Below are 16,850 nucleotides of genomic sequence, written 5' to 3'. Positions count from 1 at the left end.
TTAGGCTTTCATGTAAAAAGTGAGAGTTTGCAAGACCTACTGGTAAATTTCAGAATCTCAAAAACCCTGAGATGAAAGTTTTAATGACTAATCTATAGTAAAACAATATATCAAAAGTGATATATAAGTGATATATTTATATTTATATATATATATATTATTTGTGGGAGTTCAGATTGTTGAATTAGTGAGTGATGAAAAATTACTTTTCTAAATGCTACTAAAAATAGTTATTTGTAAAGAAATTATAGAGGAATGTGCTAGTATGTTTAATAAACAAATTTTCATTTGATATGCTATTTTTAGCCATTCTAAATGAAATAGCTGTTGGCAGTCAGCACTGAGAGCTTGAAATTTATCATACAGTGAGCTGAAATGGGCCTGTTACATACTGGAAAAAAGATACCATAACTGGGTAACTTACTGAAGTCATTGCAGTAAGTCAGGGAGAACAAAATGTGAATTACAAATAAAGGGAGTGAAGCTGGATGTGTGGGTAGTGTTATAACAAAAATTATTCTGTATTCATATATCAGATTGTAAATAGCATCTTTTCAGACTAAAAATAGTCTTCTGCCATTTGTCCACTGCTGACATAAGAGTTTGAGAGAAGTTGTAGGTGTGGGATTTTTTTTTTTTCCTAATTTTTTCTGCACAGCTTTTGTAGCTGTCTTCTGCAATGCTTATGTAGATAGAACTTTCCTTATACTTGAATTCATTACCTTCATTACTGTTCCTTTATGCTTAGGCTCAAATCAATTAGGCAACTCTCCTACTCATTTGCTGTCATCCCAGAAGGGAGGGAAATCTTGCTCTCTTGGGCTGTATTTTTTCTTGTAGAACATAAAGCAATTATGTTTCTTAGTCTTTGTCTGTTCCAGACACTATATTTTGCTTGAAAATATTTCTCCCTAAAGAGACTAAAGAAAAAAATTGGCCTTTTTTCTTCTCCTTTGGGTTCTAGTATAAAATGTCATGCTAGTGATTCTATGGGTTTGAGTTCAGCATACAATTAGACACTCTACACTTTGCCTCCATGAGTTTGTAATGTTCAAGAGAAGTCAGTTAAGATAATCTTATTTGATAATAATATCCCATATATTTTACAGCTTTGTTACAGTAATAATAATAATACTGGCTTTTTATTCCAGAACTCTTTCATGAATTTTGAAGCCACTATTAATTATCTTTTCTCACCTGGATTTTGGTAGCGGGGAAATATGCTCAAATCCTCTGTGGAGCCAAGTTGAGTTACATTTAAGGCTCCTCTAGCTTTTTCATTTGAGCAAAATGATGTGTGCCTCCTGAAGTCTGATTTGGCTTCTCTTTTTTCAGTTAAAACTGTTGGTATGTGAATGGATAGCATGTATCACAAATCCATGTACATTGATTATTTGATCAAACTACAATTTCCAGCTGTAGAACAGCAGTTAAAACATTCAAAATCAGGTGAGATTAGTATATTTGAGAATCAGCAGAAGGTGAAAAAGATTATGGGACCCAAGTGAAGCAGTAATTTATTGTAACTGCTACAGTGAATTGATTAATTCCAATTTCCATTCTAAATATACATGGAAGAGATGGGAAGTATGTCCTGTGGGGCTGGGTTGCCTTCAAGGGCTGCTGGCAGTTTCTGTGAACACACAGACTGTGCAGTTCAGGATTTCTGCCAGCCCCTTGGAGGTCTGAGGGGACAGTGTGGTGGGAGACAGTTCTTTGTGTAGGGCCAGCAGAGACTGTGTATGCATCATATCTTGCCATGAAGTGCAAATTAAGGCAGAAATTACAGTGGCATTGCCTAGTCCTTTCCCTTCATCTCCTTCTCTGTGGGAACAACAAGAAATTGCTATTTTAAAGTATTTACACAGTTGTATGGTAACTCTTAATAAGAGACCTGGTAAATTGTGGATGCAGGTTCCCCACGTGGAAAGGGAGGGTGTACTGTGCAGGATGTAGAGCAGAGGAGTTTGTTCACACTCTAAATGAGCTGAGCTGGTTTAGGTGCTGGAATTAATCAGTGTGTGGCATTATGTTTTTCCCTAGGGAATAACTTACCCTATTTCTGGGCAGGATAAAATAGCCTGCATGATGCTTCCTGATGTTGCAACTAGAAAAATGGGAATAGTAATATGGGTGGGTGTAATGTACCCATGAGATTTGGGTATGTATGGGATCCTTCAAAAGTCTGAAAACTGCAGTAACATACTTTAAAACTGCCTTATGGCTTGTGATTGATCAGCAGTTCTGATTATCAGGATTAATTAAATTGTTATATTAGGTAAGATATAATGTAGCTTTTAAGAAATGCTCGTTTTCCAAAATCCTAATTAATCCGCACCTTATCTTCTGTTTTCTGCAGCCATTCTTGCTAGAAGGATATTACAGTGGCAAAACTACTAAAAATAGTAGTTTTGAAATAGTAATTTGAAATGTTTCTTTCCAAGTTTAGGTTTTGGTAACTTCCATGCCATGTCACAAGAAGCTACTTTATCAGCAGCTCAGACTTTGAGGAATCTTAAGGAGCTGTCAATTATCTGAAGTAATTCTTCAGTAGTAATTTACAGCTGAGTAATTTTTAAGGCAAGATAGCACATTCTTCTTTGGACATCTTACAAACTTTCTTTCACATAAGCTTTACATCACCCATGTTTTCTTTTAAAGAGGCAATAACTCTACATTACTCTGCATTAGAATCAGTATTTATTGCTAATTATATTGCTTCTTTGGTATAACAGCATAATTAGCTTCGACTTGTTTTTGTGATTTATGGATGAGTTTATTTTTGTGTGACTATTGTTTAAACCTCAGTTGTTATAACTTGTAATTCCAGGATATTTCCAATTTAGTGGCAAATAAGATCATAGTAAAATGAGATCAGTATTTTTTGTATGTCTTAAATTCTGCTTGACAAACTACAAACTCCAGGGTAGAAAAATAGACATCAGATATGTTGTTGGTTTACAGAAGCTTAATACTGCAAGGCCCTTGATCTGCTTGAAGCTCCTCAAGTCAGAGAAACCCACTAAACATACCTGGTGTCATTATGTAGCATCAGACTGTGTGTGTGCCTTCCTGGAGAGAGTGATTTTTGTGAAGTGCTAGTTGGGGTTTTCCAGTTTCTCTTTGTGTTTCAATAGTGGTTGCAGCCCTCAGTTTGTTGGAATACATATCGTATGAAAAGTGCATCTTTCTTGTTTGCTTCTTTAAGTTAATATTGTCAGTAGAGTTTTTTTTTTGGTGGGGGGTTGTGGGTTAATGTTGTCAGTAGATTTTTGATTTTTTTTTTCCATCCAGCTTTCATAATTGTTACACATTTTCTGTGGGCTTTTGAGTGTTCCTAGTGCACATATCCTATTTCATGGTCAGGTGGAGCATGAGTTCTGATGAGGATTTGAGGGCCAAGTCTCTCTGCCATTATCTTTGTGTCAAAGGACGTGGCAAGTTGTCATCTCTGCTTTCTTGTGTCTTCTCCCCTCCGTTTTTCACTCCTTGTGCTCCTCAGCTATTACAGGGCTCATTTTCTTGTGCTGTACATGTAACGTGTTGAATTTGACAATAAGACACTGCACTGAAATAGAAACTGCCCAGTTCCCAGTGTCACACTGAGAAAGTGAGAGGTGGAGACAGCTTCAGGTCATTTACCTGGTACATCTGTGCCTGGTCTCTTCTACCAGGGTCACTGATAAACCCCTTGGGTGGGTGCTGCCATGAGAACCATCCAGTTCTCTCCCTACAAAATGCATATGCCAAAATGCAAAAGCAGTAGATGCAGGGAGGGAAGAAAAAGCACAGACTGACTATGCTGGGCTTCATGGGTTTTTTTAAATAAATAAATGTAAGTATTTATGTAAAACATGCTAAGCAAGTAAATGTTACATTGCTCTCAAATCTTCCTGTTAGGTAATCTATAAAGAGTTGAAAGCAGCTGTCACAGATTAATGGTTGCCCACTCATGGTGAATGGTTTAACTCACATGGAAAGGCAGAAAAGTCTCACTGTCACACCCGTAAAAGTAACATACAGACGTCTGCTTTTATCTTTCCTCCTGGGGAACTTGAGACAAGTAAAACGGGTTGACAGTATTACTTTTTCTTTTAATATGACTAATAATATTCTTTATTTTCTGTGCCTAGGGTATTTATGTACGGGATGCACCTTTGAAGGACATAAAAGTGTTCAACGCCCGGCGCTTTGTGGCTCTGTTCAGCGTGGTTAATGCCACGAAGCGGGACGCGGGCAACTATCGCTGCATGATCCGCACGGAAGGAGGAGTGGGAGTATCCAACTATGCAGAGCTGATAGTCAAAGGTACTCCACCACACAAACCAGGATTTGCATGCTCCGTGTATGGAATCAGGGCTTGCAGTTCCTAATGCAGTAAGAATGTCACCCATAGCCTTAAGTTAAACTTGATAAGAGATTCAGTAAATAGATTTTGCTTATGTAGATCTTAAGAATCTATCCAGCTGTAACAAGGGAGTGATAGAAGAAACCAGGGCTAATTAACTAGGTACTTGCTGATTGCTGTTTTAAATATTCCCCCAAAATGCACTGTTTAGACCTATACGTATTTACAAGCTTTTATTTAAAGTATGAACATAATAATGGCTACTTGCCTCCTTTGTGGAGATTATAGTCTAAAAATATACTTACTAAAAAATATGCAAGATTTACATTAAAGTGATTATATAAAATACGTATATATATATCTAATATATTTCAGTATATGGAGGGGTTTTTTTAAAACTTTGGGAAAGATGTAGCTGTAAGTAGAATGGGGAATAACCTGTCACCAGTAGCAGAAGATGTAAGAAGGCCATAATGAAGAATAATCCATTTTCCAAAAGCGAGAATAGGGTTTTAGTGAATGTGTTGTAGAGAAAATAGAGAGAAACAGGACGAGAGAAGGATGTTGGAAATAACCAGGATATGAAGATAACAAGACAAAACAAATTGTAGCATGAAAACATAGAAGAGCTATTTGAATGGACAGATGAAAAAAGAAACAAATAGAGTGGGTGAGATGAGAATATAATTATAAGGCATGGTGGAAAAAATGAGGTTATTTTGGTCCAAGCATGAAAAGAAAATAAAGTAGGCGGCCAAAAATAGATACATATGAAAGTTAGCAAAGAAAGGAAGCGTGGACTATAACCCCAGTAGGAATGATGAAGCAACTTTCAGATCTAACACCAGTGAAAACAAAGGAATGAACACTGCCTAAAGGAGGCAGAGGGAGGAGTTACTTCGGCAGTGAGGAGAGGTATAGGAAGCCAAAGGAGTTAATTTCTTCTCAGTCTGTTTGATTCAGGGTGCTTTAATTTATTAGTGCTCCTTTTGAGGTACAATAGATGAAATTATGAAGCGTATCATTAAAGCATTTGTGCTTACCAAGACTCTTTTAGAAAATTTGCACTGGGCACTGTGAGCAAGTGGATAGCCTTAGGGTGTAATCCCATTAACTACTTGTAGAGTGGCAAAGTAATTATGGTAATCCCCATTGCCTGTGTTGGAGCTTTTATGAGACCACCTGCAGGTCATTCCTTTTGACCTAAAAAGACCCATTTTAAGCATTGTGCTGTAAAAGGTTAGATGACTGTACTGAACAGCAACATTAGGGGCTAATTAGTAAATATGCTTTCTTATTGATGACATATAATTAAGAAACTATATTTTCCAATTTTTAGCAGGTTTTCTGCAATATCATTTAGCAGACTTCAAAGATAACGTGTTGATTTCAGTGCAGCTACATATTTTTTAATCAATTACCATCCATAAATCATGAAGAATGTACATATGCATAAAAACTGCATGTAATGCTTAGTATAGTTGAGAATTGCTGATGGCTTAGTAATAGTATGTGTAAAAACAATGGTGTAATTACTCCCCCCTCTTTTTTACAAACAAGTAATTTAATTCTCTTCTCATTTACGCTGATGTAACTAAGCTGACTTATGAGGAATTTCCTTGGAATTACATTGCTAGTATGACAGGAGAGTCAAACGGAGCATTTGTAAGTTAAAGAGAAACAGTTCTTCACATTTATCATGCCCCGTTACATTCTGGTTACTGAACCTTCTTGTAACTCAAGTTGCAAAAAGTTCTGCACTGGAATAGGGCTTTTTTGAAAATATATTTGCTTTTAAGTAGAGATGTTTGCACAGTAGAGTGGGTTAGATCTCTGTACAACATTCATTCTACTTCACTGTGGTCAAAGTTTCATTAAATAGGAACTTACTCTAAGTAGATTCCAATTATGTTTGTAAAGATCTTTAAGCTTTGTGGTGTTGATGTGGCATGATGTTGTGTGGCACTGGAGACCAGGTACCAGAACTCTTGAAAAGAGCAGAAGGGCTGCTAGTTTCACGTGCTGCAAATCAAACCTGCAATCACAAAGGAATAGGAATGAAATCATACAAAATTAAAGACATGTAAGAAACTCCCAGGTGTTCTTATTCTCTTCTTTTTTTGTCATCTTCTTTTACTTGAGTGAGCATGTTATAGCAAGGTTTCAGCAATATGGAGGGGGGGGAATCGCAATTAAAGAGCTGCCAGTTCTGTTATTAAATAATTGTAAACACAGATATTGTGTAGTGAATGAGAAAAAGCTTGTCAGTGAACAATTATTCTGGCCATAAAAGGGGGGAGGGGGGAAAGAAATGCCTTTTTTGAGAACTTGTTTGTGGTAGCTTATATGCCTTTTAGAGGATGGTGAAATAAAGTATTGATTGTTCTATTTAAATAAATCCTGAAGGGGAGGTTTTCAATTTACCTGAGTATTTGTTCTGATAAGAAAGGCTGAAAAGACAAGTGCCTTGTCATTCTATGTGGTCAAACTGCACGGTATCCTCATCTAAGTTTGTCAGAGAATTGGATTGAAATGTCACTTTATCTAATGGGAGGCATGAAATTGGCCTTGTCAGATAACCCACTTATTGTAAAAAACATCAGCTCGTATCTAATAGATGACATAAAAGTAATCAAACATTGAGCAAAAGGAAAATAGTCGGGTGGAATTGATTAAATGTGTTTGGTGAAGTAAATTAGAGTTCTACATACAGTCCCTAGGTTGAAGTTTTCTAATAGTGGGCAGATACAACACAGATTAGATTTAGGAGAACAGAATGAGCCTGTCTAGCAGACATCAGATTATTACAGAGTTCAGACTGCTTATTGAGTTCAAACAAGGTAAACCTCGGTGTCAAATTGGTTAAAAGAAGTTTGGTTAGTTTTTAAGCAAGGGCATAGAAAGGTAGCCATCTGTAATGCTGGCAGCTTAAATGTCTGCATTTTCCAAGTGGAAAATTTAACACCGGGAACAGAACCAAACCTCTTCAGGACCTCTAGAGCAAAGAATTTATTCTGGAGGACGAAGTCATTTTGACATCAAGACATAGTAAGAAAATATCAACGATTACTTACCTGTGGTATCAGTTGTTCTCATACATTAAGTGTACACTGATACTTGGCATCTGTTTTTGCTCTCTCCAGCTAACCTTTCATGCTGCATCCATCACTGACTGTACCCCTTTTTTCACCAACAGTGCTGGCGTTAGGACTTATTTTTATCGTTGCCTAACAATTCCTATAATGAAGTCCTGCTTCTTATGCCCATTTTTTGGCAAACTGAGTGGAGACTTGTATTTTTCAGTGTGGGTGTGTGCCTCAGCCTGGACGTGTTGAGGAAACCTCCAACTGGAAGAGCTGATACAGTTCATCCATCTTAACAAACTGGCCGTAGGAAAGTGCTGAAGGCTCTGGACTTTGAAGCAGTAATATATCTTCAGGAGGGTGCTAGTTATGTCAAGAATGCTGTTTTTCTCTTCCTGTGAAAGTCTGCTCTTAAGTATAGTTAGCTAACAAACTGTTAAATAAAACCCAACAAGACCCTGAGACTTCTTTGAGTTCATCTTTCCAATTCCCCCAAAATTCTAGATACAGTGTAGGGAATTTAATTGCAAGCAGGGATCTGAATTCCTCTGGGGCAGGCAGGATCCAGGCACAGGGATCAAGACCTATGAGCTTACCATTTGTGTGCTTTTAGTAAACAGTCCTCCATCCTTCTGAATCCTTGTACTTTGAGAGTAAAATGATGATGGATTAACAATGTGGATAATGAGGAGTGCAAGAAGAAGAAGCTGCATACCTAGATGAGGTTGTTCGTGCTGGGACTGAAAGGAAAGGCAAACTGGGAGGTGTTTTGAAATGAGGGGGAAGGTAGGTGAAAATTGGGACTAAACAAATCTTAAAAGCTGGGGAGAAAGACGTGGAGGTGTTGGTTAACAGCCAGCTGAACCTGAGCTGACATGTGTCCAGGTGACTAAAAAGCCAGTGGCAACCTGGCCTGTATGTGGCCAGCAGGAACAGGGCAGTGATTGTCCCCCCTGTACTTGGCACTGGTGAGGCCACACCTTGAGTGCTGTGTCCAGTTCTGGCCCCTTCACTACAGGAAAGACATTGAGGTGCTGGAATGAGTCCAGAGAAGGGCAGGGAGCTGGTGAAGGGTCAGGAGAGTGGGTCAGGAGCAGCTGAGGGTGTTTAGCCTGGAGAAAAGGAGGCTCAGAGGGGACTTCATTGCTCTCTACAGCTGCCTGACAGGAGGTTGTAGCCAGGTGGGGGTCGGGCTCTTCTGCCAGGCAACAAGGGACAGGACAAGAGCTCATAGACTCCAGCTTTGCCAGGGAGATTCGGGTTGGACATCAGGAAGAATTTTTTCATTGAAAGGATGCTTAAGCATTGAACAGGCTGCCTAGGCAGGTGGTAGGGTCCTTGTCCCTGACAATATTTTCTTAGTGCCATGGTTTAGTTGGCGTCTTGGTGTTTGGTCAGAGGTTGAATTCCATTATCTTGTAGGTTTTTTGTGACAAAGAGAGGAAGGTAAACATATACACACCTATGCATTTGCAAAAAGTGAGGAAGTAGATTTTGTCATTTTTCAAAATAGTGTTTCTGAGCTGCAGAGAAGAAATGTCCATTTTTGTCTTCTTTAACTCACTTAAATCTTAGAGATTTACATTATCTCCATTGGCATCTTAGCGTGATGCCTTTTCCGTCCCAATTAAAATTTTAAAAGAACTGCAAAGTAAAATATATATTAAGATGTTGTAGAAACTGTCTGGAAAATCTATATGATTTAAGTACAAAGCAGTTAAAATGAAGGAGTTACAGTTTCAAGTGTGTTTTTTTCAATTAATAAAAAGTGCATAAGAATAAGTAGTTTACATTCACATGTGGCTAGATTTGTTTTTATCCTCTCTGTATCATAAAGTCTCTCTTTTTCTCACATTTAATGTAAATGATCCATTTATGTAGGGTGACCTGAGAGCACCTGCTTAAAGCTTTCTGTCACCTGCAGACCTCTGGCTTTGTAAGGTAGCCACTATTTCCTTTCCTTAAGAGATTGTGCCCACTGTCATTTGTCAGAGAATTCAAGAGGAGGTCACATGTCTCTTCAAAGTCTAAAAGGCATAAAATTTGAAATATGGATCCACTTACTTTCTTTTTTTCAGTTAATATTCTATTTTTAAAACCTACATTTAAAGGGCTTCACCGTACTGAATAGCTTTGTCTGCTTGCTTCAGGAGGAGCTCTGCAAAGAAGAACTCCTCTTTAAGCTAAGTCATTGTACTACATAGCCACTGCTACAAACTTATTTCTGCTGTCAGTTGAAAATCCTTCCCTGAACATACACAGCGCTGAAATATCAAATCTATTGTACTGTTCCATAAAGGTATTAATTTGCAAATTATTTGAGACTACCTCAGTGGCTGCCAGTAAAACTGCTTTTAGTGAAGGACAGAAGTGCTGCAGTGTGGTACTTACCTAAGTGATTCAAACTTCTCAGCATCCTAAAAATATTAAATCATTCTGTTGAAATAAAAAATAAATTCATAAGACAGAAGAATACATTTCAGACTCCAGTAATGAAATGAGTTCATTATATTGGGATATACAGTGTTTGTATTAGAGGATCTGCATAATTGAGTCTCATGTTTTTAACTAGTCACTTAATATAAGCATCATATTTTTAATGAAAGGTTGATTTTAGGTAGTTTCAATCGTTGGTAAGAAGGTAACTTTTTGTACTAAACCCTGTTAATAGTATGAAATTGCAGTGTATGCAGGCTTTTTTGAAATAATGTAACTTGAATTAACCTTTTCCATTGTGGTCCCAAAAAACTGAAAAACATGCCCTGAGGTATAAAAAGACAATAAAATACTGTCTGTTTCAAGTACTTGTAATATTTGGAATGAATTGGTGTAACCACTAACCTTAGTGACCTAACTCCTGAGTTTGCATTTTGAATGGCACTTCAACAGCCTTTAGTAGAATTTGAAACTTGAAAGTAATTAACTGTTCTTTCAGCATGGCTGAGTAAATGCCTTAGGATGCTTTGTAAAAGTTCCATTGCACGTCTTGGTTCACAAAACAGCCTAATGATTTAAATTGATGCTAAATCATTTTGAGTCAACTCAGAACTGTTTCCAGACATACTATCACTGTATGAAGCTGTAGTTTATATACTTCAGGAACAATAGTTTCAATAAAACTACATTATGTTTCTAACTCAGCAATGACATCAGTTTGCCATATATTGCTATTGACATAAAACAATACTTTCACTGCTGATTTGAAAATCTAAACAATATTCTTTATATCCTGGAATCTGCCACAATATATAATGCTATTTTTATGTCTATTCCAATTAGTAATGCTTAATAGATATCTTTGGAGATGTTCTGGTTTGTTGCCCTTCGTACTGTGTTTTTCATGATAGTAATCACTTAGTTTTGTTAAGAAGAAAACATACAGTGATGAAGCCTGTGTTTGCTGGTTTGTATTGTGTTGTATTTCAGCAATTGCTAACAGACTGCACAGATCGAAGCTTGCATGCAAGTGTACCCTGCTAATTAGAAACACCATCTATCTGAGGCACAGCTAATCTTCAGTGTACTTGGTGCTCTGAATTACTCTTTCTGTAAATGAAAAAAGGTAGCATACTGTAGGATAATTATATGTTTGTTAAAATAGCAATTTTGCTATTTCTCAGGAAATACTGAATGCTCCCAGAGATCCTTTCTCCTTTTTGCTTCATTCTTTGATGTTCTTTGCTTTAACTGTGACTTTGAAGATCGTGACAAAATTATGAAATACAGGAATTCAACTTCTTGTCTATTTGACTACCTGTATCTCAACATAGAGGGAAACTGTTAGCAGAAGAGGATAAATCTGAATCTAAAGCTTAGGGAAGACAGATGTCCTGCGTTCATTGCAAATTCTCTGTAGCCTTAAGAAGATGACAGTGTTTGCTGATAGATATGTTAAGAATATTGGATCTAACAGTGCCTTATTAGGGTGGCTTTATTTCATTCTACTTGAATATATTTAACCAGTAGGAAGGTGAATTTTTTGCAGATATAAGGCATGAAACAGCAGTGTAATTTAACAAGTAGGGAAAAAAATTATTTACCTTTAAAAAAAGATGATGTCTGCAAATTATTGCTACAGTCTAATTTGAAATAAGATGCCCATCACATAGTAAATTAAAATGGGTTTAAAGCTTTGGTCAGTTTTGAAATCTTTAGAATCCAAGCTATCAGGATATCACATGCATGCTTGCTGTGTGTTACAGAGTACCATTTCTGTGTGGTAGTTAGTGAAAAATTGCCATTACATGAAGTAGAAACAGACCTCTAATAAAAACTCAAGAAATCCTTAAGCTTTCATTTAGAAGCTCTTTGATTTTAACCAAAGGATAGAACTTGAAAAATAACTGTACTTACTTGGCTTACACAGAAGTCTGAAAATATGAGGGCTGAGCAGTTAAGAACATGAAAAATAATTAATAAAAAATAATTTTGTTTCTGTTCAGAAATTCCTGTTCTCACTATGTGTGAGGATAGGCTACAACATAAATTTTAGCTTAAAAACATCAGTTTTGAGTAGGGATAATATTAATGTCCAGAATGAACTGTATTTGTATGAGAAAACCTGAGATTACCTTTCTTTTTAAACTGGGAGTTGCCATGGAATGTCTAGTGAATAGAATTCCATTTGCACCTGATTTGAAGTTAGGAGTTATAAACCAAAAGCTTCAGTTTGAAATCTCCAAGTACATAAGCAAAAGAATCTGAATGTTGCAGTTTAATGAAAATAAGTCAGTCTGTAGTGGTGAGTTATTCGTACCCATATTTTTATGCTGTCTTCAAATCTAATGTAGTACAAAACCCATTGCTTATTTGAATGTTTTAGAAGCAGGAGAAAAATGGAAGTGTAATCATTACTTGTTATCATACCTTACTGTTTTTCAGAGCCACCAGTTCCCATTGCTCCACCTCAGCTGTCCTCAGTTGGTGCAACTTACCTCTGGATACAGCTGAACGCCAATTCCATCAATGGGGATGGACCCATTATCCAAAGAGAAGTTGAGTATCGAACTTCAAGTGGGAGCTGGTATGACATACAGCCCGTGGACTCCACAAGCTATAAGATTGGGCACCTGGATCCTGATACAGAATATGAAATCAGTGTATTACTTACGAGACCAGGGGAAGGAGGAACAGGATCTCCTGGCCCAGCTCTCAAAACAAGAACAAAATGTGCTGGTGAGTACTCCAAGGGGATGGGGAAGTTGTAAGCATCTTTCTAGGGCTGAGGACAGAAGTTAATTCACTAGCAGTTCTTACTGTCTGTCTTAAACCAGCAGGTTGCAGGAGTTAAGACTGGATGGTTTTAAGTATAACCTGTTAGCATTTTGCAGCTACAGTGACCTTGAAAGCAACCTTCTGTGTCACTGTAGATGAAATCATGACTGTGCATGCTTTTTCTTTTCAATGTCAGTTATATCAAACTCATAGATAAAGTAGAAGGAGATCCTGTGTAACAGCAAAAGCATTCACTGTTGAGTCTCAATTAGCAGATGAGGTTTAGCAAAGGACTGCTTTCTGGAGTGACTGACAGCATGTCGCTTTACTAAATGAGACAGTGCAGTTTCTGGTGTGTTGTAGCAATCTTGGCTCCTGTTTTGGATGTTATAATTAATAGAGCTGAACTCTGATTGTAATAGCATACAAAGTTCACCTATTATACAGAAGGAATTGTAGAATAATTTTCAGTAAGACTGGCAGTTACATTAGTTTGGCATTTAGCTGCTCAGAAAATAATAGAGTATACTGTGACCTGGATTTTCTTTGGTCATTAATATTTTCCCCCAATATTTTGAATCTTCTCTTTGCTGCTGTAAAGCTGATGGAAGACAGGCAGGAGTGTAGCTAGAGAAAATTGGAGTAACAAGTGGTATTAGCTTATTGTTCCTAGTCTTTAAAAGAATGACTTAGTCTTACTTGCCTTTTTAACTGAAAAAATTACATACTTCAACAGAAATAATATATTTCCATTGCATATACTTTTGGTAAAGTCACCTAGCCACCTGTCAGTGAATAAATGTCATTTCAGTTGAATTGAATTGGTGTGATGTCAAACACAAAATGAAATACAGTTACTGTCAGAATAACATTATTATGTTCTCAAGGTGCAAACTTATACAAGTACTAATTCTCTGATGTTATTTTTGGTATTTTTTTCTTTCTCTCATTACTGGAAAGAAGTATTTAAGGAAAAGTACCAAAAAGCAGTACAGCTAAATTGTAATGATAGTTAAGTATTTTGTATTTATAAGATTTTCTCTGCTAGGCTAAGATAACTTCAGCTTAGTCAAAAGTGGAGCATAAAAATGAAGCATAGTTCCCTTCAGGAGGATTTCTGGGTCACTATAGCCTTCATAATAATGCAAATTCTGTTTAGACAAGGCAAGTATGTATTTAATACACAAGTATTTCAGTTATTTTAAAATTAAACAGTTTTTCTAATAGTTTTTTTCCTCTGCTTGTATGATGAGGTAAAGCAGTATGTGAGCCTGTCTGTTCTGTAGGGTTGTGTTGTGTTACCAACATTGCATTAGGTACAAATCCAAAATGCAGCACTAAACAGGCTGCTGTGAAGGAAATTTAACTCCATTTCAGCCAGACTTAGTAGAAGGTGATATCCAGAATTTTAGTTATGTTTAAGAATATCATAAACTTTTTGTTCTTCTCAGTGGTAGATACTGTTGAGTATTAAAACAGGCATTCAGTTTCATAAACCACTGTGTACTGGAAGTATTTTATTACCTGGTAATGTCTTGTAATACATCAGAATTATTTGTGTTTTCATTAAGCTAAACAGTAACCTTCTTAAATTAAAAGCAGAAAGTCAAATGACTGAAAAATGTAAATTGAATGATGATATTAAATCTGTCTCTACAAATTGGCTTCTTTATAGCAGAAGACCCTGCTTTGAAGGTGTAGTGGTTATTGGTTAACTGTTAGCAAGTGACATGCTAATAACTGGCCCAAGGGTTTAAAAAGAGATGCTGATAAACTAATGACAGTATAATTAAGCTGGGTAAGAGTAAAATAATGCCAGTCTCCAAAGCATACCATAGAATTAATAAAACAGGAGTCTTTAAGAGAAGAATCATTGCACCTTTTTAATTACTGTGATAATTGCATGCTGTTTGCCTGTTCCCTAGGGGAAGATAGTGAACCACTTGGAGACTTGAAGCAGTATGCTAGGCATTCAATAATCTTAATAGTTCTCCAAAGCATTTGAAATATGTTTTCATTTTAGCAAAATGAGATTTCAGAGGTTTGTAATAGACAAGTCTTATCTGTAACTTTACTAAATAAAAGCATCTATAATTAGAATGCAAAGAAAAAAGAATATCTCTACACTTGGTAGCATCACGCTCACTGGAGCAGTTGCCATTTTAGAAAGGGTTTTGTTTCCTTTTAACGAAATATAATGGAAGTGCTCTTGCAATGTAATTCTCAGAAAGCCAAAGAATTACATTCAGGTCTGGATTTGATTTAACCTAGAATGTGGAGTTAACATTCGAAGAAGTTTAATGGATTTTGGCCATGGTGAACCACATTTGAGTCAGACTTAGGAAAAAAGATGTGAAATGGAGGCCTTCCCAGATAGTTTGGAATTTAAATCACCTGTGCTATGCTCAAAGGTCCCTTTCCCACAACCATCTCATATGGTGTTCTGAACCTAAAATGGAGAATGCCAGGGATGAGGCATCCACAACTTCTTTGTGCTGCCTGTTCCAACTGCCTCACCACCCTCACAGTAAAGAATTTCTTCCTGATTATCTGATCTAAACCTACTTCAGTTTAAGTCTCTTCCCCTTGTCCTATCACTATTGTTCCTGATGAGACCCAATCTGATCCAAAACCAGTGGAACTATCCATAGTAAAACTAAAGTGGATATGTTGAAGGATTAATAAGACAGAACTGTGTTTTGTAGCTTCTTCTTATCCATATGAGTATTGCTGTGGGTAGATTTATTTGTTTCAGGGCTTTCCAGCATGCTTTGTCTTTGACATTCATTGCATGATACAAATCTTGATCTGGTCTATGTCCCTGCATTCTGGTGGTGAAACAGTGCCCCACTTAAAACACACCTGAATAATGCAGAACTGCTAAATGAGCTCCTGCAATTTTTTTTTTTTTTTTTTTGCTATGGCCCCTCTATTAGGAGACTTTATTTCTAATTAATGTTGTTCCTTGAATCTGCTGGTGAACAGATATGTCTTAAAGACAGCTAGCTTAGGAAGAAAAGTTAATATAAAATCCTCCCTCCTGCTAAGGGAAGGGATTGTTAAGGCCCCCTAGGGAAATTTGTTTTCTTTTTCTCTTTTTTTTTTCACTGTGACATTTGGCATAATTTTTTTAAATTAGCATATTTTCCTTTACTGAACCAGAAAATTCTACTGAAATTTAAGGGAAAAAAAAAAAAGACAGCCATGAAAGAATCTTCTGATGAATAGTGCCCGAACTGTGGAGTTTTTTCAACAGTCAGATCTCTGCTTCTTTGTGCTAAGACACAATTACTGCCTTGGAGTATTTGCAAAAACAGTCACTGTCAATTTAACCAATAATTTTCATACAATGAAATAACAGTAATGTTTTAATTAACATAGTTGATCTTGCTGTCTCTTCTATCCCATCACCTGAGCTTATCGGGAAGAAAGCTTTTACTCCCAGTACAACTGAGCTCTTGAAACACTGCTGCAGGTTTGTTGTAAAATGTCTGGTACTCCTAGAAGGCTTGTTACAATCTGGAAGAACAGAGGAGAGCAGCTCTGTAAATCCCCTTTCCTGAAAAAGAAAATCTTGGTTTTTCTCAGTTTGCTCATTGCTTTGGCTTCAGCTGGTTAATCTTTGAAGGTGTCAGAATTATTTCACTAGTTCTGTGTTGCCCTCTGGCATTGTGAAAAAAAATCTACATCTGTCAGAATACACTGATGGAATGACTATCCTCTTCTCTCTGATCAATTCAGATCTGCATCAGGTTGCACCAGGCAGAAGTATCTCTGGGCAGATGGCACAGGCCAGGAACTTTTAATTTAAATTCGATGGTATGCTGGACAGTACTCAGTGCCACCCCTTTCCTCCTGCCCTATGACTTGGAGCACTGTCAGGTCCTACAGGATGAACAGTCTGTATCTTCTTCTTCTTATGTGTACAACATTCTGAATAATAAATCAGTTTTGCAGTTGGTTTTCCCTGTTTTCCACCCTCCCTTCTTCTGTTATTAAATCTCTAGTTAGTCTCTCCCTTTGTCAGTGTCCATGCCCTAGCCTTTCTTGAAACTCAGTGGTGCTTACTGATGATTTCTATGCCCTTCCCCATTCTATATCACTATTAGGAAAGATGAGTTCCTTTCCAAGAACTTCTCTAGATTCAAGTGGCAGCTGCCTTTCCCTGTCCTTCAAGACTTTAATCTTTTGACCTTTTTGTCTCA

At 37.0% G+C, this 16,850-nt stretch overlaps 1 protein-coding gene across 9 annotated transcripts in view; it reads left to right on the top strand.

Annotated features, from left to right (window-relative positions):
* Nucleotides 1-16,850, top strand: part of PTPRM (protein tyrosine phosphatase receptor type M) — a 439,008-nt gene that overhangs the window by 158,886 nt on the left and 263,272 nt on the right. For all 9 annotated transcript variants that reach the window (XM_014871229.2, XM_014871224.2, XM_088173300.1 and 6 more), the window contains exons 6-7: nucleotides 4,134-4,308; nucleotides 12,313-12,606. In XM_014871229.2, coding sequence (XP_014726715.1) covers nucleotides 4,134-4,308; nucleotides 12,313-12,606 — 469 coding nt within the window. The remainder of the gene's footprint in view (nucleotides 1-4,133; nucleotides 4,309-12,312; nucleotides 12,607-16,850) is intronic.

Source organism: Sturnus vulgaris, chromosome 1 (assembly GCF_052056855.1).
Source record: "Sturnus vulgaris isolate bStuVul1 chromosome 1, bStuVul1.hap1, whole genome shotgun sequence".
NCBI classification, from domain to species: Eukaryota; Metazoa; Chordata; class Aves; order Passeriformes; family Sturnidae; genus Sturnus; species Sturnus vulgaris.
The sequence above is the reverse complement of the archived record's forward strand: the minus strand, read 5'-3'. Positions and strand labels throughout refer to the sequence as shown.